This window comes from Glycine soja, chromosome 4 (assembly GCF_004193775.1).
Source record: "Glycine soja cultivar W05 chromosome 4, ASM419377v2, whole genome shotgun sequence".
Lineage (NCBI taxonomy): Eukaryota > Viridiplantae > Streptophyta > Magnoliopsida > Fabales > Fabaceae > Glycine > Glycine soja.
In genome coordinates, this window is record NC_041005.1 from 47,097,464 (window position 1) to 47,120,286 (window position 22,823).

Here is a 22,823-nt window from a genome sequence, read left to right on the forward strand (position 1 = left end):
TTTTAGACGGTGGTATCCTTGAGCATGCTTGAGCTGGATAACCATCGATGGTCCATTTTTAAAGGGATACCAATAAATTTTATTTAGTTCATATAAATATTAAAATACAAATTTCATATAATTTTCAATTATATTGAAACTTTATTATAAAAAATAAAATAAGTTTCAATAATTTTTTTTGGAAAAATCATTACCAGTAATTAGTCAACTAAATGTGATATTTTTACTTATCAATAAAAATTTGTCAACAATTATGGAGAAAAATTGACAAGTACAATGTTAAGCATAAAAAAAGGTATGGGATGTTTTTTCCTTTCATTTCTATTAATGTTAATGTAATTGTGTAAAAAAGAGTTTAAAACTTTCTCTCTTTCCCTTTAATCTCTCCACCATTGATCTCTCTTTAGTCTTCTTGTTGTCCACGTATTATGTTGGATCACTTGAATAATCATGTTACATTATTGTTAATTTGCCTTAAAGGTTTTTTCATTATTAAAATCAATGTCTCATTCTCTCTAATCTTTTTGTCACTTTATGTCTCGTTATTATCATAACGGAGGTCTAGTCGTTTCACGATAGCAAGAATCAGGATATAGATAAGTAATGGAGGATAATGACTAAGTGCTTTTGTCATAAACCATTGTTTATAAATCGTGATTTGTGAATCTTAACCTCTCTTGCTCAGCTGAAATCTCAAACCCGAGTTGTACCACACTTATTGATCCCTCCTTGAATTTCTCATACATTTAGGTTTTTCTTCATCAAGTGTGTGTTTAGTTGTTTACAAGTTTGGGAATTGGGGGTGTGAGTACAAAATTATAATATAGCAATGTCAATGTGGGTATAAGTTATTTTTATTTAGTTGGGTTGCAAAATGTAAAGAGAGATAAACTAGGAAAAAAAAAGTAAATAATAAAAATTGAAATTGATTTAAAATATGATAGTTTTGATGATCTTAATAGTGAAAATTTATTTGAAGAATTAAAAGTCATTAGAGAATTTCTAACCATTGAATCAAAATCAAATTTTATGATATTGAATTATTTTAAGATATTTAATTGTTTTATTAAAGTATGTATAACTTACAAAATAATACTACTATGTTGTTATTATTGCATATACCGAAAGAAATTTATTTTATTTGAAATTGTTAAATTTTTATTTGAAACCTATTATCTAACAAGATAGATTAAATAGTATTACATATAATGATTTTGTAAGAAAGACAAAATTCAAAGGACTATGGAATATAATTTTCTTAATTCGTCTAGGTCACAAAAATCCCAGATCCATCTTGCTTTTAGAATGTAAAACAAAAATTACACTATAATGTAATCATAAATAGTTTTTTTTACTGCATAATCATAAATATTCATTAACGCTTGTTTCTCTTATTCAGTTTGTTATTTAAAAAAGATAAATTAATTTATAAGGCCATGAACTTTTTAATAATTTTTTATTAGATATCTGATTTTTTAAAAAAATTCGACCTCTGAATGTGTATTTGATTTTTAATTAAATTTCATAAGAATCTAATTAAAAAATAAATAGTTAAGTCTCACATGAACCTAATTGAATTTTGTTTAAAAATTCAAATATTCAACTGAAAGAAAAAAAAATTTTATCTATCTGATTTAAAATGATAAATAATTCAAAGAATCTAATTAAAAATTATCAATTGTTGCATGCTAGTATTTTTTACCTAACATATTCTTAATTCTTACTTACCTACATAGATAATAATACTACCGTGTAGAAGTTAGTAATTTTTTTTTATTAAGTCTATGAACTATGAAATATTTTAATTAGCTTCCTAAATTGTTTTTTTTAATTATATCCTTAAACTTATATTTGTTTTTAATTAGGTACCTATTATTACAGGGATCTTACTAAAAAAAAATTCAAGTTCAGGAATCTAATGGAAGAAAATCAATAACTTAATTAAAAATTATAAAAAAAATATGCTTAAATTTATTTTTATTCTCTATAATTTTCCGATTGATTAATTTGACTCTTAAAAAAAATATATTGCATATTTTGCCATCATGTGTTTTTTAGGTAAGCATCATATTTTTTTAATTTAATAATTTTGATTTACCGTTAATTTATCATTCATTTTTTAATGAAAAGTATTAATATGAAATGTTAATAATAACATAACAATGACGTATTAAGGTAACAGATGACGCAAGAATCCAAAACACATACTTATGTGTTACATCAGTACCTGTCAATGTTATGTTGACTCTTTTTATAAATCTGCCACAGTTTCTAATCTTTAATTGTACAGAATGCTCACAATTTCCATTTTATGTGTGAAAATGACACATATTCACGATGACATTCAATCGGGTTACAACTTTTATTATAAATTTTAAAAACAAAAGAGTATTTAGTCATGTTAAACTTTATTCTTTTTACAAATACATATTCTAAACTTTAATTTTGTTTGAATTGATCCTTAAATTTTATTTCTTTTGCAAATTGATACCATAAGCTTTAATTTTGTACTTCTTTTACATATATACACTTAATTTGAATTTCATTTCAATTAATTCTTAAAAATAACCCATTTCATAAACAAAATCTTATATTAAATTGGAGTTAAATTACTAACAAAATAATCTCAATTGTTTATTTATTTAATCTAAACTGTCTATTATTTTTTTTATAAATCACTTTTTCAAACATTAAAACACAATAAAATTAAAAAATAAAATAAAAAATATTTTTTATTTATGTTATTATTTCCCCTTTTATATATATCTTTTAAATTTATATTATTTATTATATTTTAAACATGAAAAAAATGAGTTGCAACAAAAAAAAGAATAATTAACATTTAAGATAAAAAAGTTGAAAAAAATATTAGTAAAAAGATAAATTTTAAAGATTAATTGAAATGCAATTAAAGTTTAAGGTGTCTATTTATGAAAAAGTTAAAATGTAAATATCAATTATAATAATTTTAAAGTTCATGGTGACTATTTGAAGCAGAAGTATAATTTAAGAATTAATTATGATAAAATTGAAGTTGAGGGTCCCTATTTGCAAAAAAAGAAAAACAACAAAATTTAAGGGAGCTTAATGCTTCTTTTCCTTATTCTTTTTGAATAAAATACTGTGAGAAATTGATTGTCCCAAAATAGATTTCTCAACAGTTTTTTTATTAAAAGAAATTTACTCTTTTATTTTCCCAAGCATTTGTTATCCTATTATCTAATCATAAATCATGATTTGCATAACTCTTTTATGGTAATTTTATAAAAATCAATAAAATTTATGATAAATAATAGTTTACAATTGAATGACTCACAGTAAAATAATTTTATATTATCAATACATATATTTTTTTTCTTAATAGTGATTAATGTTTATAAGAAAAATAATGCAAAAAAGTCATCATAAAAAACTGTTTAAATGAAAAAAAGGTGATTTTTTTAAAGTTTTTAACACGATTTTAAAACTTTTTTTATTTACCACCATTGCATTCATAAAAGTTATACTCTTCTAATCATTTACATGAAAAGTACGGTAATACATTATTGTTCAAACAAAATAAAAAACCAATATGCATAATAAAAAATTCTCAAAAACTTACCATGAAAAACTTTAAACACCTTCAAAATTTTATTTCATGCCAATTTAAAAATTATTTAAAAAATAAATAATTATTATTTACCAAAATAAGTTTTAACAAATATTAATAAAAATTAAAAAATAAAGAAAAAAAATCATAAATTAAAAAAAAAAAGTTGTTGAGGAAATCGGTTGGGTGATGCCCGATTTGTCAGTGTTATGTGCATAGTGTGACATTTTCACACAAAAAAATGAAGCTGGCAGATTTATGGAAAGAATTTTATAATAGCATATGGGTCATATTATCATGTTAGGATAGGAGTGTCATATCATCATAAACATATCACCTTAAAATAAATTATTAAAAAATTAATGATAGTCTAACCGTGAATAAAAATTATTAAATTTTTAAACAGTGATAACTAAATGTATAATATTTTTTTAAAAAAAAATTATATAATCATATAAAATTACATAAACAAAAATAGATTTATGAAAGAAAAAAAAATATTTAATTTGATACATAACGACTAACGATTAACCATAGTTACTATGCAAAACTTTTGGTCTTAACTAGAGCATCAATATTCATGGCTCTTAATGATTGTATTTTCCATTTTAATTTTTGTTATATAGTTGTATGAGGTTTGGTTAATTTGGGTCATATATATCCGATGCATTTATGATATACCCTGTAAGTGTTAAGCAGGAAACAGGCCACATTAGGGTTATTAATGCATCAAGCTGACAGATCATATCATATCATATCATCATCCTCACTAAAATAAATGCCACAGCTTCGCAGCAAATGGTCCAAAACTTCGAGCAAGGTTAGTTGATTTTGACAATGATTCATTCTTCAGATCTGGGAGCGTAGTATCACCATCAGGAACGTGGCATCATCAATTTGGTAGTACTAAAACTAACTAAATAAATAATCTTTTTAGTTGGTGTTAATCTCTAAAAAGTAATAATAAATAAATAAATTAGGAAAGAAAAAAAATGTGTAAGCAAGAAAACCATATTGTTCTCATGTATAAATAGAGGTGAAATAAAGAAGGGATATTATATGAAAATGCATAAATTTTAAGGTGGATCACTTTCATAAATGATCCATCATACACAACAATTTAGAATTTTTAGAATCACCTAAGATCTGTAAAAATTTATGATAAATCTCCCTATCAAAATATTTCTTTCAACTTCCTTCGTTTATCATTGTAAATTCCTTCATATCGATGGTCAATTGGTTCCATCAGAGTCATAATTAAATGATATATATATATATATATATATATATATATATATATATATATATATACACTATTTATTCTTGTTTTTATTTATTTATTTACTCGTTAATTCTTTATTCATTGTGTGTGTGTGTCCACATAGCCACAAAGTAACAAAGCTAGAATAAGTTTCTCCCATTGGAAACAACTTGGCATCGTTTCACAATTACAGTTTTCTTAGTTTCAATCAACGTGCGTCAATTTTTTTAAGGACGCCAAACCTAACAGACAAGTAGAGTGCCGAGTTAAAAATAAAAAAAATAGACATGTAGAGTAATGAATTGAGTCATCTTGATCTATTTCATTATCTATGTAAAGATCATGAAACATGACAAAATTTTATGGTACAGATTGCAAGAATAATGTGTCACGAATTATTATCCAAATAATTTCGGTCAATTATTATCAAAATATGGAGATATTTTGTTCGTGAGAAAATAACAAGAAAACAAGTTACGAATAATGAATCAATTTAATCTTTTATTTTAGCTTATGAAAACGTACTAAATTTTATAATATGCCACAATTTTTTTTTTTGGGTACATAATAAAGTGATTAAGGGGGATTCGAACCCATCCATAATCAATTTCAGCAATCATAATAAGAAAAAATAAATAAAATTGGCTGTTCAAAATTTATTTTTGATGAAAATTATTCTTGAGTCAGACTTGACTTTTTTTATTTATTTTAACTAATGAAATCAAATAAAATTTTGATAAGATCAGTCATAATCAAAGGTCTTGAAAACGTCTTCAATTAATTTCATTAGTTTTTGAAAAAAAAAAAAAGAATGAGAAAAAACGACTATTTGAAATTAAGGTTTTACCCACCTTATCTTCTAATGAAATAACCTAATTTACGCTGAAAATAGAAAGAAAAGAATGGAGGGCGAGTAACCAATTTTGTTTTAGATAAACTAAATTTTTGGAGAGATTAATATTCCAACGAATTATCTGTAAAATCTGACATTATAACTGAAGTTGAAGGACAAACATGCTACAAAATTGTAAGTTAGAGTGACAAATTGAATAAAAAAGTTAATAATGAGATTCAAATCAATAAACTTTTAATTTAAATGATAAAAATAATAGTTTCATTTTCTCAAAGATGGCAAAGCTGACTGCTCCCAACTTATAAAAAAAATGGGACGAAATGAGTTCACTTACTTATAAAAAGTGACTTAAAAAGATAAACTTAATTCCATTTATGACAAGTTGCAAAGCATGTTTGAATTAAAGTTTAGAAAATATTTTTGTGAATTTTAATATTTTGTTTTATTTTTGTTGAATATAATATTGATACAAAATAATTCCTCTCGAAAGTATTTTCACATGGGACAGAGAGTAAGTACATATAAAATAATGAATATTTTTTTTTCAACACGACTTATTTAGTTATTCTGAATTTCAATATATAATAACAAATTCAAATTCCAAAAAAGTAAATTTAATTTGGCTAAATTTTGTATGTATAGGGATGATAAAAAAGATTGATAGTAAGTTCTCATTCATTTACCTCAATTCCATGTCATTAGGACCTAGTGGACAGTTAATATGCCTAAATAATTAAAAATATGTAAAATATAAATAAAATAATTTTTTCAAAAAAGTGAAAAAATTATATCAAAGTGTGAATGAAAGAAAAAAAATAATGAGATTTAAAATTAGGTTAGAATCTTTAAAAACCCAAAATAAAAAAAAATAAAAATGATCCAATGGGTTAATTTTTCCTATTCAACTATGTTTTTTAACAAATAAAGTAAAAATAAAATGTAGTTCTACTCTAGGGACTGCATGCACTACTTTTGTTCCGTTTGGTTTTAGTAATTTTTTTTCTAGACATTTTTTTGAGTCACAATTTTACTCACTTTTTTGTTAGGTTGAATTCAACTATTACTAGTGTGTTTAGTTTGATAGTAGAAATAATGTGAATTAATTTTGTCACTGATTAAAATTGTTTTTAATAAAAAAATATAAATGTTTGATTTTTATTAGATAAAATTGATTTTATCTTTAAATCTCGGTTTGACTAAAAATCATAAAAAAATGGAATTAATTGGTTTAAGTTTAGTTTTTAAAATAAGTATTTTAAAATGAAATAAAAATTTTATAATTTTATATGTTTATCTAAATTATTTTTACTTAAAATAAGTATTTCTTTTTACTTCTTTTTAGAGAAATAAATTCTATCTGTTTCTTTAAAAAAAAGTTATATAAAAATCATTTTATTTGAAATTGTTTTTTCTAAGTTTAGACCTAACTTTTACACAAGATAAAAAAATACATTAAATTTGATAATAAACTTTCTTTTAAGATAAAATCATCCCAACATAATCTACTTAAAAATTAATTTTAATCAAAATCAATATAATTGGAGACTATAGTTGATAGATAGTTTGGTGGCGGTAGTAAATTTTAGAGCAAAATGTAAGAACGTGTTGGATGATGGCACGGGTTAAAAGGAAAAGCAACAATAATACAATGTTGAAGTAATAGTTGAACTCAACAGGGTGACTTAGTTGAATTTTGGTGCCTATATGGTATTCTGAGATGGACCTCTCATCATACTGCAAATAAAGAAAAACCAGACTTAATCAGAAAAAAAAAATAATTGGTAAATTGGCAAAGGCAAGCACTTTCTTCTTCAATCTTCACAATTGTTTCTTTCACTCTGTCCCTATTTCTTCAAAGCTAATCCACTCTCTTTTTGGTCCCTTCAAATAATATTCATATATCTGTCTCTCTCATTGTTGCTGAGAGAGAAGAACCCGTTTCCCTTTCATCCAGATGATCCACTTCTAAGAAATCTCTCACAACCACTTTGCCCCGTGACGTTTTAACCATCTCCTTCCTCACCTTCTTCTGCTGACCTCAATTGACTTCTTTTGCCTTATAATCTCACCTCTTTTTGTTTGCTGTTGCATAATCGGATCAAAGAGTTTCTGAGGTCAGCAAAATAGTATAAGGAAAAAAAATGGATTTTTGGAAAGTGGGTTTGCTTAGTCTTCTTTGTGCCGCTTCTGCTTTTGCAATTGGGGCTGTGGAGCTGGGTCGACATCAACCTACTGAGAGAATTTCAGGTGGGGTTTCTTCAAAGTTTGATTTTTTATTTTCAACTTGTTTCATCAGATTCTCTCTGAGTTCGATGTATCTCATGTTCTGCTGATTTGATTGGATTGGTGGTTTGGTTTTCTGATGTTGGTTTTTGGGTCTTTGCTTTCAGTTGTGGTGAATTTCATTCCGGTTAGCTGTCATGTTGGTTTGACCATTTTGTGTATTGGTTATGGTTTTCAGTGGTGTGTTTTTGTGGGTTGTGAGAGTGGATTTAGCTAAGATCTACTTTGGTTTTAAGCTTATTCGGAAAATATTTGTTACTTAAGTTGTTGACTTGTTTTGGAGATGTTATTTTTCCATTCCGTATTTGAATCGCAGAATGTTGGTTCTTGACCATTGCGTGCAGTGACTTAGATTCTTATAATGTCCGTTTAGAAATTTGGAAGTGTGAAAACTGCTATTTAGATGTTTTGAGGGTGCACAGGACCCCAATTTGTAGCATAATCAATTTCAGGGACTGATGTTGTGTAGTTGTTTCTGTTGTAATATATGGCAATGGTAGAACACTTACTTGTCTGCTGTATGAGGGTCTAGGAATAGATACGATATGCTATGTATTGAAACTGGTCCAAGGGTTTGAAGGGGTAATGTGTCAATATAAGGTCGTGCTATAGTCAATTTTCACTTTGGTCAGGTTATATGGATTGACATGAGATCTTGATGACCTTTGTGGCTTCTTTTAAGTCACACCCTGCAGTGGCCTGTTTCTGACCTTTAGTAGTAATGCAGTACTTTGTTATATAGTGTGAGGAGAACAAGGAGGAGGAAGAAATACCAGTCAGTTTGATCTTGTGTTTTCTGTTGTTGCCCTCTTCATTTTTTATGAATTTCCCACGGTCCAATATTAGCAAAGCTTAAGAGGTTGGAAGAAGCATAGATATATACATAGTAAATAATTTAAGAGATATTGCTTGCAAAAGATAGATTTCTGATGAATGTATGGAAATATATTTAGAGTATCTTAGAAACATATTGTTAGGTCCCTGCTTCCTTGATACCCTAACTCACCCAAGAAGATAAGTAGGTTGTTATGCCTATAGCCTTTGGTGTGTTATCTATTACTTGATTTGGAAAAGAGTGGTGTGAGTTATTGTCATTTTAAATTATTATTGAAGTGATGCCATTTTTCAAGCATTCTTTATCTTTAAAGGTATGGGTGAATGAAGTAAAAGTTTGATGCTACTTGATTAATCAGATATATCGAAATTTTTTTGAGATTTTGAATGTTGAGATTTCCTGAATCATATAAAAGGTTATCTCCTGGACTTTTGAGTTTCAATTTTGACCCTGGAATCAAAACATTAAAACATAAGCTTGTCCCCTATTTCCCTTTCTTTTCTGCTATAGAATTACTATAAAATAAAAATATATTTTGTGTTTAAAATAATTTTATGTAGATTAAATTAAAATTTGAAACTCTGTAGAATACCTTATTCTTTAATGGTTAATAAGATTTGAGTGACAATCATTAATTCAAACCTTATAATACCTAAGTCCTTTTCTTGCAGCCAGCTTGGAGAAAAAAAAAAGTGTATTCTATATGCATTTGCTATCACTAATTCACTATATATAGATGCTGCTCCCTAACTGTATAGATACTTATAAATGTTATGAAGGAGTTAAAAATTAAAGTCAATTCACCATAATAGTATACTGATTGTGAAGAACTAGCATATTTCGGATTAAAATTCACTGAGGAAGCTAGAATGGGAGTATTTGTAAAAAAGAGTTTTTTATATAAAACTCTGATGATACATACACTTAATGCCGTATACTCATACCTGGTTGCTTGGAATTTAAGGGGTTAATAAGTGGTCTTCTCTATTATTTCTCAATGACTTGCATTAACCAATTATGATTCCAGACTCAGGAGATAAATCAGAGTCAAATACAAGTCTCTAAATTCTGTGATTTATTTCAAAATATATTATAGTTAAATAAAAAATGACACTACTAAGCATGTTCTGGTTGAACCAAATGTAGGTAGTGCTGGTGATGTGTTAGAAGATGATCCAGTGGGAAGGTTGAAGGTTTTTGTTTATGAACTTCCAAGCAAATATAATAAGAAAATTCTGCAAAAGGACCCTAGATGCCTCAATCATATGTTTGCTGCTGAGATCTTTATGCACCGTTTTCTCTTATCTAGCCCTGTCCGGACCCTTAATCCCGAAGAAGCTGATTGGTTTTATACCCCTGTCTACACCACCTGTGACTTGACACCAAATGGCCTTCCTTTACCTTTCAAGTCACCACGAATGATGAGAAGTGCCATACAGCTTATTTCTTCAAACTGGCCTTATTGGAACAGGACAGAAGGGGCAGATCATTTCTTTGTGACCCCTCATGACTTTGGGGCATGCTTCCATTATCAAGTAAGAAATTTAGTGTACCGTTTTAATTTTGCTATTTTCATCACTATTAGTTCTTTTAAGAATTCAAACAAATTGTGTGGTGTTTGGTGAGAAGGACCTTGGATTTTATTCTTCAATATGTACATGGATATTGTAACATGCACTTTTATCATGTTTTTCCGTTCCAGGAAGAGAAGGCAATTGAAAGAGGAATTCTTCCATTGCTTCAGCGTGCTACCTTGGTTCAAACATTTGGACAGAGGAATCATGTGTGCTTGAAAGAGGGCTCAATCACCATTCCTCCGTATGCTCCACCACAGAAAATGCACACACACCTAATTCCTGAAAAGACTCCCAGGTCCATTTTTGTTTACTTCCGAGGACTGTTTTATGATGTTGGAAATGACCCTGAAGGTGGATACTATGCAAGGTATGTCTTATTTATTACAACTCACAAATGTAAAGGAGGGGTGGACATGTGAGGCTTTTCATTTATTTTTGCAGCATGTCTGGTTAAGACCACTAACTTGCATCCTTTTATTAAAAATGCAAGGAGCACTCTGACATATAATTTATACAGGGGTAAAATGTATTTAAGGCTCACATTTTGGTCATAATTATTTTTAATTTCAATATTTTTAAAAACAGTGGTTTTGATCCTTGTATCTAAAAATGTGGTGGATTTCATTCCTGGTCAAGTCAAAATAAAGCATAGGGTTAGAGATGAAATCCACAACATTTCAGAAATATGAGAATTAAAACCACCAATTTTAAGGTGTAGGGACTAAAATGAATTTTGACCAAATCGTGAGGGACCTATAACACATTCTACCCTTTATATAATTATGGTATTAAGTAGTTATTGAAACTAGCCAAGCATAATTAGATTAACTACATTCACAACCTAGTTGGTTCTTTCTAATATTGTAATATAAGCATGCATGAAGTTTGGTTCCATGTCTTGATATACCAAAACAAATGACAAAAAATGATCCTGAAAGCTCAAACTGACTGTACTTTGGTATCTTATAGAGGTGCCAGAGCAGCAGTGTGGGAGAACTTTAAGGACAATCCACTGTTTGACATTTCCACTGAGCATCCAACAACATATTACGAGGATATGCAACGAGCAGTGTTCTGTTTGTGTCCACTTGGATGGGCCCCTTGGAGCCCAAGACTGGTTGAAGCTGTGGTATTTGGCTGCATCCCAGTTATCATTGCAGATGATATTGTGCTGCCATTTGCTGATGCAATCCCATGGGAAGAGATAGGTGTATTTGTTGATGAGAAGGATGTCCCTCAGTTAGATACTATACTCACATCTATTCCACCAGAAGTTATCTTGAGGAAACAGAGATTGCTTGCCAACCCTTCTATGAAGCAAGCTATGCTGTTCCCACAACCGGCGCAACCAGGAGATGCTTTCCATCAAGTTTTAAATGGCCTTGCACGTAAATTGCCACACGACAGAAGTGTATTCTTGAAACCAGGGGAGAAGGCCTTGAATTGGACTGCTGGCCCTGTGGGGGACCTTAAACCTTGGTAGCATAGCAGTTATAACAGTTTTCTGAGGCAATTAGGATTCTTTACATATTTTGGTCTATACTTGCAAGTGTTCATAGGTGGGGTTGGAAATTGAGATGCTGGTTTTTGTTGACATTGTAAATTTGATTTTGTTTTTCTCAGACCATTCATTAGATCCTTTAATGTCCATTTTGCAGCTTTATTGCTCTTATGGTATACACTTTTACTTGTGCTGTAGGAGTTGTTTTCTTTGTTTACTGCATATGCTAGAATTTGTGACTTAAGATGCACCAAAACAGGGATGGGGACATATACGGAGACAGGAATGGGAAATGACAAATCTAGAAATTTCAAGATACGGGTACAGCTAGGAAACGACAAATATTTTTAATATTTTTTATTATTTAAAAAAAAGTTGAAAAATTAAAAAAACATGAGAAATAAGTAGCAATACTACCATATTATTCCTTTATTCTGCTCTATTATCATATGGACAAATTTTTGGGTATTTATTATCATGTTATTTTCTTGCTTTATGTATGAATCCTTTATTTTCTTTTATTATATGATTGTACTTTGTTTCTAGATCATTTCAATGGATGACTCCTGTATTATTCATTTTAAAGATTGTCATTTTGATAACTGTCAATTCCCCAATATGCTAGGTTATTTCGAACCAAACATTTTAGTTGGAGAATACTCATATTAAAAGCACACAAAAATAAAACTTAGAAAACCAAAAAATTTCTAAGAGCAATAAGAGCAGCCCTCATTCTTTGCCCATGTTCCCTGTGTCTCCTTATTAACAACAAAGAAAATCTAAAAAAAAAAAGAAATTCGAAGACAGAGAGTGAAAGCAGACTTGGACCTGGCAGGTGGTTCGGTCTCGCCGTGTTCCCACCATGTCAACCTGCACTTCACCAGCTTCGCGCACGTGGTTCTTTTGCTCATGTATGTGGTATGTCGTCGTCGCACAACCTTCTGGAGTGCAGTTCTCTTGTTGATGCTGGCTTGTGCCGTTGCCGTACGCCGGCACGTTGTGCACATAGTCGAACTTCCGGTCCGCGCTCTCTCCACTAGCGTGCGGAAGGTCTGCAATTGACTGGTGATGGTGGTTCAAAAGAGTGAAATCGACTACACTGAAGTAGTAAATATTTCTCGGAAGACCCAATTTAAATTTGTGTTTTTTCTTCTTTTTTTTTTTAATTTTGGACTGTGGGGACGCGCATGTAGGCCACCGCCATCCCCACGAAAGGCCACTACCATCCCCGTCTTGGTCAGCCATATCCAAGAAGTCAACGTCATACCCAGGCTGTCCCTTTGCCATACCCATTGTGACACCCTCTACTCCACACATATATGTACTAATAATAAAAGAAATAAGAATGCAACATTAATTAAAAGTTTTTAAAACACATTTAAATAAAAACATTTCAAAAGGGTAAAAGTCTCACGTTAACTTTTCTAACATCATAATAGAATGTGTTCAAATAAATAATAAAATCATCTCGGCTCAAAACAAGGTCGTTCAAGACGTCATGCAATTAATATAGAAATCTATGCTCCAATGTCACATTTTATCAGAGCATTGTGTTCCAGTACCCTTTAGCATCAAATTCTTTATAGTCATCCACCTAGTCATCTCCTCTCATGAACACAAGGTTCAGGATCATCACAGGATCCAAACACAAATAACACACAGGGAGTGAGTTATCACATTTCTATAAAAAAAAAACAAATAAACAAAAGACGTAATCAAAATGAATTATGAAAGTATTTATGAATCACTTTATCATTTAAAATTCATTTTTCAATCACCAATCACATTACATATGAATCACACACTCGGGTTAAGATGTAATAACACTCATCAATTTCATAATAAACAATTAGCAGAAATTATGCAACAATTATACTAAGACTCAAGCCTATATGCAATGTGTTACTATGTCAGTGAAAAACATACTCAGGCACTTAGGAGTACATAACAAGACACACCACACAATCGGTATGTCAAGTCACTTTCACTAAATAAAATTATAAGTTGACTAGTCAAGGTTACTCTTGCGAGAATGTTCCAACCATATGAGATCAACATAGGCTTAAAGGAGCATTCAAATCGAGTGTCTTTATCCCCAAGGTCTAGACTCCGAAGAATTTGTTAGGGTCTCACCTTCCTGATTCAGGTCCAACCCCTAAAACAATTTTTGCACGCAAATACTGCTCATGAATTATACAATATCCACGACCTCAAACTCATGTTTCAAACATGTTTAATACATTGTGCTACAATTTAACACTTTATTCCTAACTAGGAATCCTACACTTTCCCTTTAACACTACGCATAAACACTTTTCTCAAGGTAAACACCAATCGTATTATTGTATAATTCACAGCTCACAACACAGGTATTACCACATCAAGTGTTAACCACACACTTATTTACAATCAAATCTTATGTCCACAATTTAACATATCATAATATCACAATCCACCATCACATGTTTACGTGTATCTTACAAATTCACACATGTTCAACTTTGCACTTATATTCAATCTTAATAACAATATTATAATCTCAAAGCAACATGTTATCTCACAATTCATCATATATTCAATTTATCACTTATACACAATTTCATGATCTCAATATAACTATTTATCATGCTAATCTTATCCAAAACACAATTAAATTATACAAAAATGTTTCTCACAACACGGGGAGTAAAACCCCTCATACAATTTCACAAAATCATACAGGAAGAATTATAATACAATAAACATCTCAAAATAAACCTCAATTTGATTCTTTAAGGACCTTTACGCATGTTCATTCTATCCCCAATTGCGATAAACTCATCCCTTACCTCTAAGCTAGCTCACATGTGTATTCTGATAGTGATAGTAGCATCTCTAGCAGTTGTCTAAGATTTCTCAAATTTTTCCTCTGGTTGCTCTACTAGGTTTTTCAAGCTTTAGAGTGAAAGAGAAGGGATTGAAATCCCTATTTTCCTGCCTCCATGCGAGGTATGTTTCTCTCTCTCTATGCATATTATTTCGAAATTCCAACAGTGGAGGTGTGCAAACGTGAATTGGAAACCTGGTGTTTAAATTTCATAACGATCCAACGGTTAACGAGTTTGAGATCGTAGTTTTACTAGAACAGGTTTGAGTATATGCGAGAGAGAAAGCTACGGTGCGAAGGATATTTCTCTCACCTCAAATATTTTTTTGCAAATTCCAATGGGGAGAATGTTCGAAAATGAGTTCCGAACCTGATGCTCAAATTTCACGATAATCCAACCGTTAACGATTTCGGGATCATCATTTTACTGAGATAAGTTTGAATGTATATGAAAAAAAAGAGGATTTTGGGAGAGGAAAAAGCGAAAACGAAATTGAGAGAAGAGAAAACGTAAAGACGTATAGTATCTTGAGTCTGAAAAGTGACCTAACTTGTCTCTATTTATCGCTAGGGTACTCGAGCCTTTATTTTATAAACAATAACTCTATTTTATTTTCTATCAAATGAATAAATAAAATATCTTTTTATTTTCCTTCAAATCATTATTTTAATTAATAAAATTATTTCTTCTTATTTATTTAATTATAAAAATTATATCATTTTTTAAAACTATTTTTTTTTAAAATATCTTTTTTAGTTATTTTATGAAAAATGGAGTGTTACCTCCATCCTCGTCCTGTTTCCGTCCCCATACCATACCGGAAATGAGAAGCAGGCATCCGGTGCTGCATATTAGCTTACAGATTTTCAAAATCAAGATCATGAATCATGATGGCATCAATACATTATAAATTTTTGTTTAAGTGTGCCTCTTCTGATAGTAGTTAACATTTAGAATGAGTTATCTTATTGGATTAATAATTTGATTGTGTCTATCATGTGACTAAAATAGTAATAAGGTTTAATGTTTTTGGCAAACATTGATTTGTTTTTGTTCTTCGAATCACGTTTCCGTTTCTTTATAAAGATATTGATACATTTGAAAGGAAAGTTACCGGTTTCATGATGATATTATTGCTGTTTATTTTGTTGTTAGTTAGGGTGGTCCCGTTTATATGGCTGGCAACGGAGTTTCAACACGATCGATTGTTTTTGGCGTTTTGTGTTTCTTTTCTTTGATGTAATATTTTGAATTTTAAATTTAATTATTTGGTCTGTGATGTGACCCACTTATGATCTACCGTCCTACCCGTCTACCAAATGCCAGGTACAAATTAAGGAAGGATAAATTACTCTATCAACTATTTCATAATTTTTAATTACATTTCTAAACTTCTTTTTTTTTTTAAATTGGGTCTTTGAATTTATTTTTATTTTTTAATGGCTCCTTCTATTGAAGTGTTGTTACAGAATTGAGGATAATGGGTTTACGTATAAAATTAGGAGGCTAAAATATAAAGATTTAAGATATTTACACATAATTTTCTTAAAATGAGGAGGTGCATTGCACACCCTAATCACAATATAAGAAAAGAGGTTCGTCACTGTTTATGAGTATAAATGTGTGTTAAAATCAATTCTATCAAAATTAATCCTAACAAACGGGTTTTATTTGTTGATGGGGGGGACTGAATAATAGAGGTCCAAAAAGAAGAGGTTGATTTGGGCTTAACAAATGTGACAAATTCAGTTTAACTTTATGTATTGATGCTCTTTTCGGACCAGATACAATGAACCACCTCAGTTTGCCTTTCAATTACTTTTTTTTAAGACGATAAATTATAATAGCATTTCAATTACCTTTATTCGGAGGTATGTGTTTGTGTGAGCATGACAGTTTAAGGGTGACATCTGCAAAGGAAATTAATGAAAAATTGACACTCGATTGCAAATAAAACTAGTTCATTCATGAATTAGGTAATTGAAATGATCTGACATTCTTTACTTCCTATACAGATTTCAACCATACAATTGACATTCGCTAAACTATTTTTTTAGGTGTTTGGAAAACAGTTAGTTGGACGTAACTAGCATTTTCTCCACTCCAACAGAAGAGTTCCTTCTGCGTTTAGTGCCTCGGAATGCGTAAACAAACATTTTGAAGCTTTCCATTGTTAATTCTAACACCCCCAAATTATTAAGGTTAGAACTTATCCACACCCCAAGTGAAGAAAAAAATCCTGTTTAACTTGAAATAGTCAAGACTTCACACCACCAAAGAGCAAGAACATTTCATCATATCATGAATTATGCTAGTTTTCCTAAGAATTAGTTTGATTCTCTAGTCTACAGGAGCTCGCAACAATATGGGGACAAGAAAATAATTGAGAAATGTTGCTTTGAATATCAAAAGGCAAAGGACCTAAAAGTTACGTATTCTAAAGTGTGGGGCTATAGCAGAAATGCATTAATACTTGGTGCATAATACATTTTCACTTTCTTGTCCTAATAAGATAAAAAAAAAAAAAAAATGAAACCAAGAGTGGAAAGGGCTTGTGTGGGGAGTATGAATGCCACGCTTTCCACGTAGGAATCAGACACAAGCCGATTCCACGTTCACAGAATCACCAGTTTCACAACCTTTTTCTTATCATCAATTGTCTCTTTTTATTCTCACTTCCTTAACTCAGTATCTGCCAACTGAGATACATTAGGAATAGCAAAGGGAAAATGGCCATGCATATGCAAGCACCCACAATCAGTCTTAACACTGCAAGGTCCCCATCTTCATTAGCTCCAGCTGCCAATGCTGGCCTGCGACCACACCTCAACCCTTTGGCTTTAAAGTCATCTTTCTTCTCTGGTTCCCTTAACCTCTTACTTCATCCAATGCAACAGTATCTTACTTCTGGAGCTCCCAGGATTTCCATGCGTGTGGCCTCCAAGCAAGCCTATATCTGTCGTGATTGCGGGTTTCCTTTCATCTTTTCTCTCACCCTTTATCATCAGATGATTCATGTATGAAGTCTATGGACTTGTTCTTTACACACAACAATCTTATGCTTGTGTTGATAATGATGCAGGTATATTTACAACGACAGGACCCCCTTTGAGAAATTGCCTGATAAATTCTTCTGTCCTGGTAATTGATTACTTTTTTTACTTCACCTCCAGTGTTACTAATAGAGAAACTAAAGGAAATTCAATCCAAAAGAAAACTTGCTCTCATGCTTTACAAGTGATATAAATTATCATACTGTTGTTAATAGTTGAAAAAAATAGAAGAAATAAGGGTCACTGAACTAAGTAGGTGTACTGCATTATCATTGCCTTAAAGTGGTGTTTTGCAGTTTGTGGTGCTCCAAAACGAAGGTTTAGGCCCTACGCTCCAACTGTTGCAAGAAATGCAAATGATAAAGATGTTAGAAAGGCACGAAAATCCGAAATCAAGAAAGAAGAAGCAATTGGGTGAGTCTTAGGACTTATTTGAATAAGTTTTTCTAGAAGTACTTCTAAAAAGAAAAAATAAGAAAAAAATATAAAATAAATTTCTCAATAAACTAAAATGAGTCATTCATAGGCTAATCATTAGTTAATTTTAGATGTCCTATCATTTTTTAAAGAAACTATACGAAAAAATTTCTATAAATTAACTAATGAAGAACTTTTTTAATTTATGAAGAAACTCATCTCATTTTATTCTTCTTATTTTCTTCTCCTAGAATTACTTCTAAAAAAAACTTACCTAAATAGACACATAATGTCTTGATACTAGCAAAATACGATGACTTGCTCACATAATATTTGCATTGACATTATCTATGTGATACTTTAAACAGGAACGCACTTCCTATTGCAGCTGCCGTGGGAATTGCAGTGCTTGCGGGAATATACTTCTATCTGAACAACAAATTTTAGGCTGGTTGTTTGGTTCCATTACCCTTTACGTCAGAAGAAATGAACCTCTAATTTATTCCTATTCATTTGTTTATTTAGGTCAACTTTCGCATGGTTCTATTCTATCTTATTCCTTCTGTTAAATTACCAACATATTTGAATAGTATCACCTAAGAAGCGGGCAGCTCTTTGACTATTGCTTTTAATACCTAGAATGAAATCAAAATATTGAAAGATAATGCTGATTAACGAGAGAAAAAAAAAAGCACTATATTGAAAGACAGCTACAGTAGCAGAATTACACATTGTGGTTATATGAAACGCTTTCATTCTTGCAAAACAAATGAACCCTCTATTCTTCTCTCCATGGATGGTGGAGGGGGGAAATTCAAAGGAGAAAACATATCATTAAAACTGGAGGTTGGTGCAGGCTTGAACTCGTAAGGGCCTTCTTTTTGCCCCCAAACCTGCAATCAAATAAGAAATAACTAATGTTTCTACAACCAAAAAAATAATTTAATGTTTCTGTTTTTCTTTGTTGTTGTCGTATACTATATATCTATATTTGCAACTATAAAGGTAAAGCAATTCATCAAACTAGTCAAACGAGATGAAGAAAACTAACTTGATTTCCACCATCATCATAACCCCTGTCCCAGGTATGTATCTCATTGTTCTTTAAAATTGCAAGCTCTGAAGTACAGTAGGTTGCCCCATTCTGCTACAAAAAAGAGTACAGGTGTTTCAACTCAACTCTTATATACAGTAGTACTGGTAAAAGGATGGGGATGACAAAATTAAGGCAATAGAGTGAACAGAAAATTACCCATGAATTAGGAAATCCACCAGGTGGGGTTGAACCTTCATATAAGCAACGTTTTCCACGTGGACAACGCTTAAGATGTACTGTTGTCAAATGTTCAGCAATATCCTGCAAGCCACAGTACAATTGTTCAAGCATGAGATATTAAGACATTCAAATACACAAACTTGTCATGAATTCCCATTTAGAACATGCTAAAGCAAGTACCTAAGAAAGTGTCGATCAAATAGAATTTTGTCCAGAATTTCCCAAAAAGATAATTCATTGATGTAATGAAGTCTTTAAAAAATCTAAAAGTAAACAAAAATAATCTACGAAAAGCCACAGCAACACACACAAAGGCAGAACAAGGAAAGAAACGTGGGACAAAATTATAATCAGAAATGGAGAAGCGACAAATCAATCCACGCCATGGATATTTTTCATTCTGGTAATTAAACTAGTTGCATTTCATGAAAGAAAACTCATCCATACTTGATTATGTCCAGGTTATAGATTCAAGAAGCCAGGCAAACTTTTACATTCTACTTTCCTAAGTCATCGGATTATTATAGCATCACCTTTAAACAAAATTTGGGGAAGATAGCAGCTTCATTTCCTCAGAAAAACTGGAACATTTCTTCACTCATTTGGTCAAATTTAAGAGTGGCAGCTGATACTAAGATGCATTTGACTCACCACACTGACTCTATCAACCTCAAAAGATGGCCAATTTGATTCTTGGCATCTATGGCTTTTTGTGTCAGTCTTTAATCATTACTATATTATGCAGTATTCAATTTGAGATAAGTTTATACCTAACACTTGATTTTAGCTGCGGTTTTATGATTGTTTGCCAAATGTGATGTCTAAGCAATCTTGGGATATCCATTAATCTATCTACAAACTACATGTATAAAATCCCAAGATGTTACCTCTTTTTCAGCCCCCACCATTTTTCCTTCTTTTCATCCTAAAAAATCTTTAATATTCACAAATCCCTTTCTTCCTTTTATTTTCTTTATTTTCTCCATTCTACCTCCACAGAATTCTCTTTTTTTTTTTTTTTTCAAATCATTCTCTTTTCTGTTCCACTTCTCTCTCCAAAAAGAAGTGACAAATCTCTAAAACAAGATGCTTCTAAGCTAAGAGTATGAAGTATGAACGTGGCTAAAATGCTTACTCCAATTACTTCTTCCGGCTGTGGACGCTGATCCCTTGGTCGATCACAGAAATTTTTGTACTCCTCCATGTCTCTAATGGCATATGTACTTAACTGCAATTCAACATAAATTAGTATTCATGCTCTGAATTAAACAAAATATAGCAGCCACTTGTAAGTTGTAACAAGAAAAAGAATATACTATTCCTCTAAAAAAGAACTAAACTAAAGTGAAATCCTACGTCTAGAAACCAGACCAAAAAGGCAAAAACTTAAGAACAAGTCTATACGTAAATTGTAATGCTGGGCAACGTTGGATCAATTATACTTGAACAGTGGATACTGTTTGGACTTTCGATCAATTATACACACCAATGTGACCAATCATCTACAATAGCCCAAAAAGAAACCCAGCATTTAATTATAATTTGACCCCCTTTGTCCTGCATCACTGTGCATATGTAAAACTAGAAAAGCTTCATAAGAAGTTTTAAATAGCACCAATTTTTTTCCACTTTTCGTAAGGAAGGCTTAGCATAACTTTTTTTAATGACATTCTATAGAAAAGTTATGGTAAAGAAGATCTTAATATTGTTTTACGAAACTAGAAATTTCAGAAAGACAAAGCATCAGTATCATAACTGTATGCAAATCATGGTGCTCAAGACAAGTGAGGTGTGGCCAACTTAGCCACACTCCTCACAAACGAAACTTATCACAAGCATTAGGACATGTTTCATACAATGAAGTACAAGATGAATGGAAAGGGCATCAGTATCATTAAAGTGAATAAACATGTACCTCAACATCACATTTCAACTCTTTAGGACAAGGTTTCACCATAAAAAGCCTCTGCAAAAAAAAAAAAAAAATTGAATGATGACAGTGAAGATTAGATTTATCTTTTAAAAAAATCAACATGGAAAACTGAAAACAATAACGTAAAAAGTTTAACATGCAGACATTTTTTCACCAAAACACATCTATTGAAAGCATCTTGCTCCTGATAATATTTCAAGTACGAAGAAACCGAAACAGAAAATCTAAATAGAATTTCTCAGAAGATATAAAGTCTACCTGCCGAAAGGGTTTTTGTGGAGTCCTCCAAAAAGCCTAGCAGCACAAAGAAAATCTTAATTGAGTTAATATTTAAAGCACAGATAAAAAAAGTGAAAACAATATTGTCTTGTTTGGATAAATTTCTCCATAAGCATTTACAGGAGAAGAAAACGAGAAGGTAAAATGAATCGAACGTGTCTCATAAGCCAAAATCAACTTATGTGCTTAATTCTTATAGAAGTCATTTTATTTAACTTCTCCAAAAAGCTGAAGTGCATAAGCAGATTTTAGCTTATGAGAGAAGTTCAATTCATTTTATCTTCTTAGTTATGTTAACGGAGAAAATTTTCTAAACAGGACCTAACTCACAAATAAGTAACTTTCCAGACTTGCATAGTAATGCTCACCTGTTCAAAATACAAGACCTTGGAACCATCCACTAGCTCCGCTGCGGGGCATGTAAGCATTCTGCAAAAACACCAAATTTCAGTGTCGTATTTCTAAAATTCTCTCTCGTCCACACACACAAAAAAAAAACACAAAGAACAAATACAGTACATCTCAGAAAACCAAATAAGAGCGCAAGCATAAGGAAAGTAACGGAAAAAAGGGAGTGGGAAATGTACCTAATGTTGAAATAGTTATCCGGGTCTCTGGAAGCTTGCTCCTTGGAATACTACAATAATTGAGAAATTGAAAAGAAAAGAAGCATAGTAGAATCGTAGAAGAGTGAATTGAAAGAATGAAGTGAGAACCTTTTCGCCGGTGAGGGAGTTGGAGACGAAATGAGCGTGGTCCCAACGCGTGGTGGACTTGCGGAGGCGCTTAACGAGAAGTGCGCCACCAATTAGTAGCAGAGTCTTAAGCGCCAACCCACGAGCACGGTTCCATCCATTCGATTCCGAATCCGAATCCCCGGTACCCATCTTTCTATGGAATTGGAGTTACTGTGAATGGAAGAAGCGCCACAACCAGAAGAAGAAGAAAGTTATTGGTCTCTGGCCTGTGAATCGTTCATCATCCAGAGCCCGGTTCCAATTTTCATTCCACCCCTTTTGGTTTGCTTCTACTCCTTCTGTGCTTTGCAGTTTGCAGAATGGGAATAAAAAATCACCACATTATTAATTAATTAATTAAA

The 22,823-nt window shown here is 31.2% G+C and overlaps 3 protein-coding genes across 4 annotated transcripts; 2 read left to right on the top strand and 1 right to left on the bottom strand.

Moving 5' to 3' along the window:
- The first annotated feature begins 7,419 nt into the window (after nt 1–7,419).
- Nucleotides 7,420–12,096, top strand: LOC114409999 (probable beta-1,4-xylosyltransferase IRX10L). The gene is made up of 4 exons (XM_028373724.1): nt 7,420–7,950; nt 9,968–10,356; nt 10,524–10,765; nt 11,368–12,096. Exons 1-4 carry the CDS (start codon nt 7,845–7,847, stop codon nt 11,879–11,881), a joined length of 1,251 nt encoding a protein of 416 aa, XP_028229525.1. The 5' UTR covers nt 7,420–7,844; the 3' UTR covers nt 11,882–12,096.
- A 5,038-nt stretch (nt 12,097–17,134) lies between these two features.
- On the bottom strand, nt 17,135–22,784 carry LOC114410001 (chromophore lyase CRL, chloroplastic-like). 2 transcript variants are annotated; one of them, XM_028373725.1, is made up of 10 exons: nt 22,441–22,784; nt 22,312–22,361; nt 22,093–22,153; nt 21,704–21,739; nt 21,428–21,478; nt 20,648–20,740; nt 19,489–19,593; nt 19,288–19,383; nt 18,965–19,129; nt 17,135–18,157 (listed from the first exon to the last, which is right to left on the bottom strand). In XM_028373725.1, exons 1-9 carry the CDS (start codon nt 22,609–22,611, stop codon nt 18,989–18,991), a joined length of 804 nt encoding a protein of 267 aa, XP_028229526.1. In that variant the 5' UTR covers nt 22,612–22,784; the 3' UTR covers nt 17,135–18,157; nt 18,965–18,988. The 2 variants fall into 2 exon arrangements, with proteins under 2 accessions (XP_028229526.1, XP_028229527.1); XM_028373726.1 differs by having other exon boundaries at nt 19,288–19,380; nt 22,441–22,783.
- LOC114410002 lies at nt 17,467–18,858 on the top strand. Its single transcript, XM_028373727.1, has 4 exons — nt 17,467–17,737; nt 17,849–17,907; nt 18,116–18,233; nt 18,605–18,858. The coding sequence occupies exons 1-4, from the start codon at nt 17,496–17,498 to the stop codon at nt 18,681–18,683; spliced, it is 498 nt and encodes a 165-aa protein (XP_028229528.1). The 5' UTR covers nt 17,467–17,495; the 3' UTR covers nt 18,684–18,858.
- Nucleotides 22,785–22,823: the final 39 nt, after the last annotated feature.

What these genes read in the sequence shown, in the direction of transcription:
- LOC114409999 (XM_028373724.1), top strand. Translation starts at nt 7,845, where the DNA reads ATGGATTTTTGGAAAGTGGGTTTGCTTAGTCTTCTTTGTGCCGCTTCT. An exon ending in ACCTACTGAGAGAATTTCAG is followed by an intron (nt 7,951 to 9,967) that starts GTGGGGTTTCTT and finishes AACCAAATGTAG; the next exon opens with GTAGTGCTGGTGATGTGTTA. An exon ending in GAAGGTGGATACTATGCAAG is followed by an intron (nt 10,766 to 11,367) that starts GTATGTCTTATT and finishes GGTATCTTATAG; the next exon opens with AGGTGCCAGAGCAGCAGTGT.
- LOC114410001 (XM_028373725.1), bottom strand. Translation starts at nt 22,611, where the DNA reads ATGGGTACCGGGGATTCGGATTCGGAATCGAATGGATGGAACCGTGCT. An exon ending in AGCCGGAAGAAGTAATTGGA is followed by an intron (nt 19,594 to 20,647) that starts GTAAGCATTTTA and finishes TGTGGCTTGCAG; the next exon opens with GATATTGCTGAACATTTGAC. An exon ending in ATGATGATGGTGGAAATCAA is followed by an intron (nt 19,130 to 19,287) that starts GTTAGTTTTCTT and finishes ATTTGATTGCAG; the next exon opens with GTTTGGGGGCAAAAAGAAGG.
- LOC114410002 (XM_028373727.1), top strand. Translation starts at nt 17,496, where the DNA reads ATGGCCATGCATATGCAAGCACCCACAATCAGTCTTAACACTGCAAGG. An exon ending in TGATAAATTCTTCTGTCCTG is followed by an intron (nt 17,908 to 18,115) that starts GTAATTGATTAC and finishes GGTGTTTTGCAG; the next exon opens with TTTGTGGTGCTCCAAAACGA. An exon ending in AAGAAAGAAGAAGCAATTGG is followed by an intron (nt 18,234 to 18,604) that starts GTGAGTCTTAGG and finishes TACTTTAAACAG; the next exon opens with GAACGCACTTCCTATTGCAG.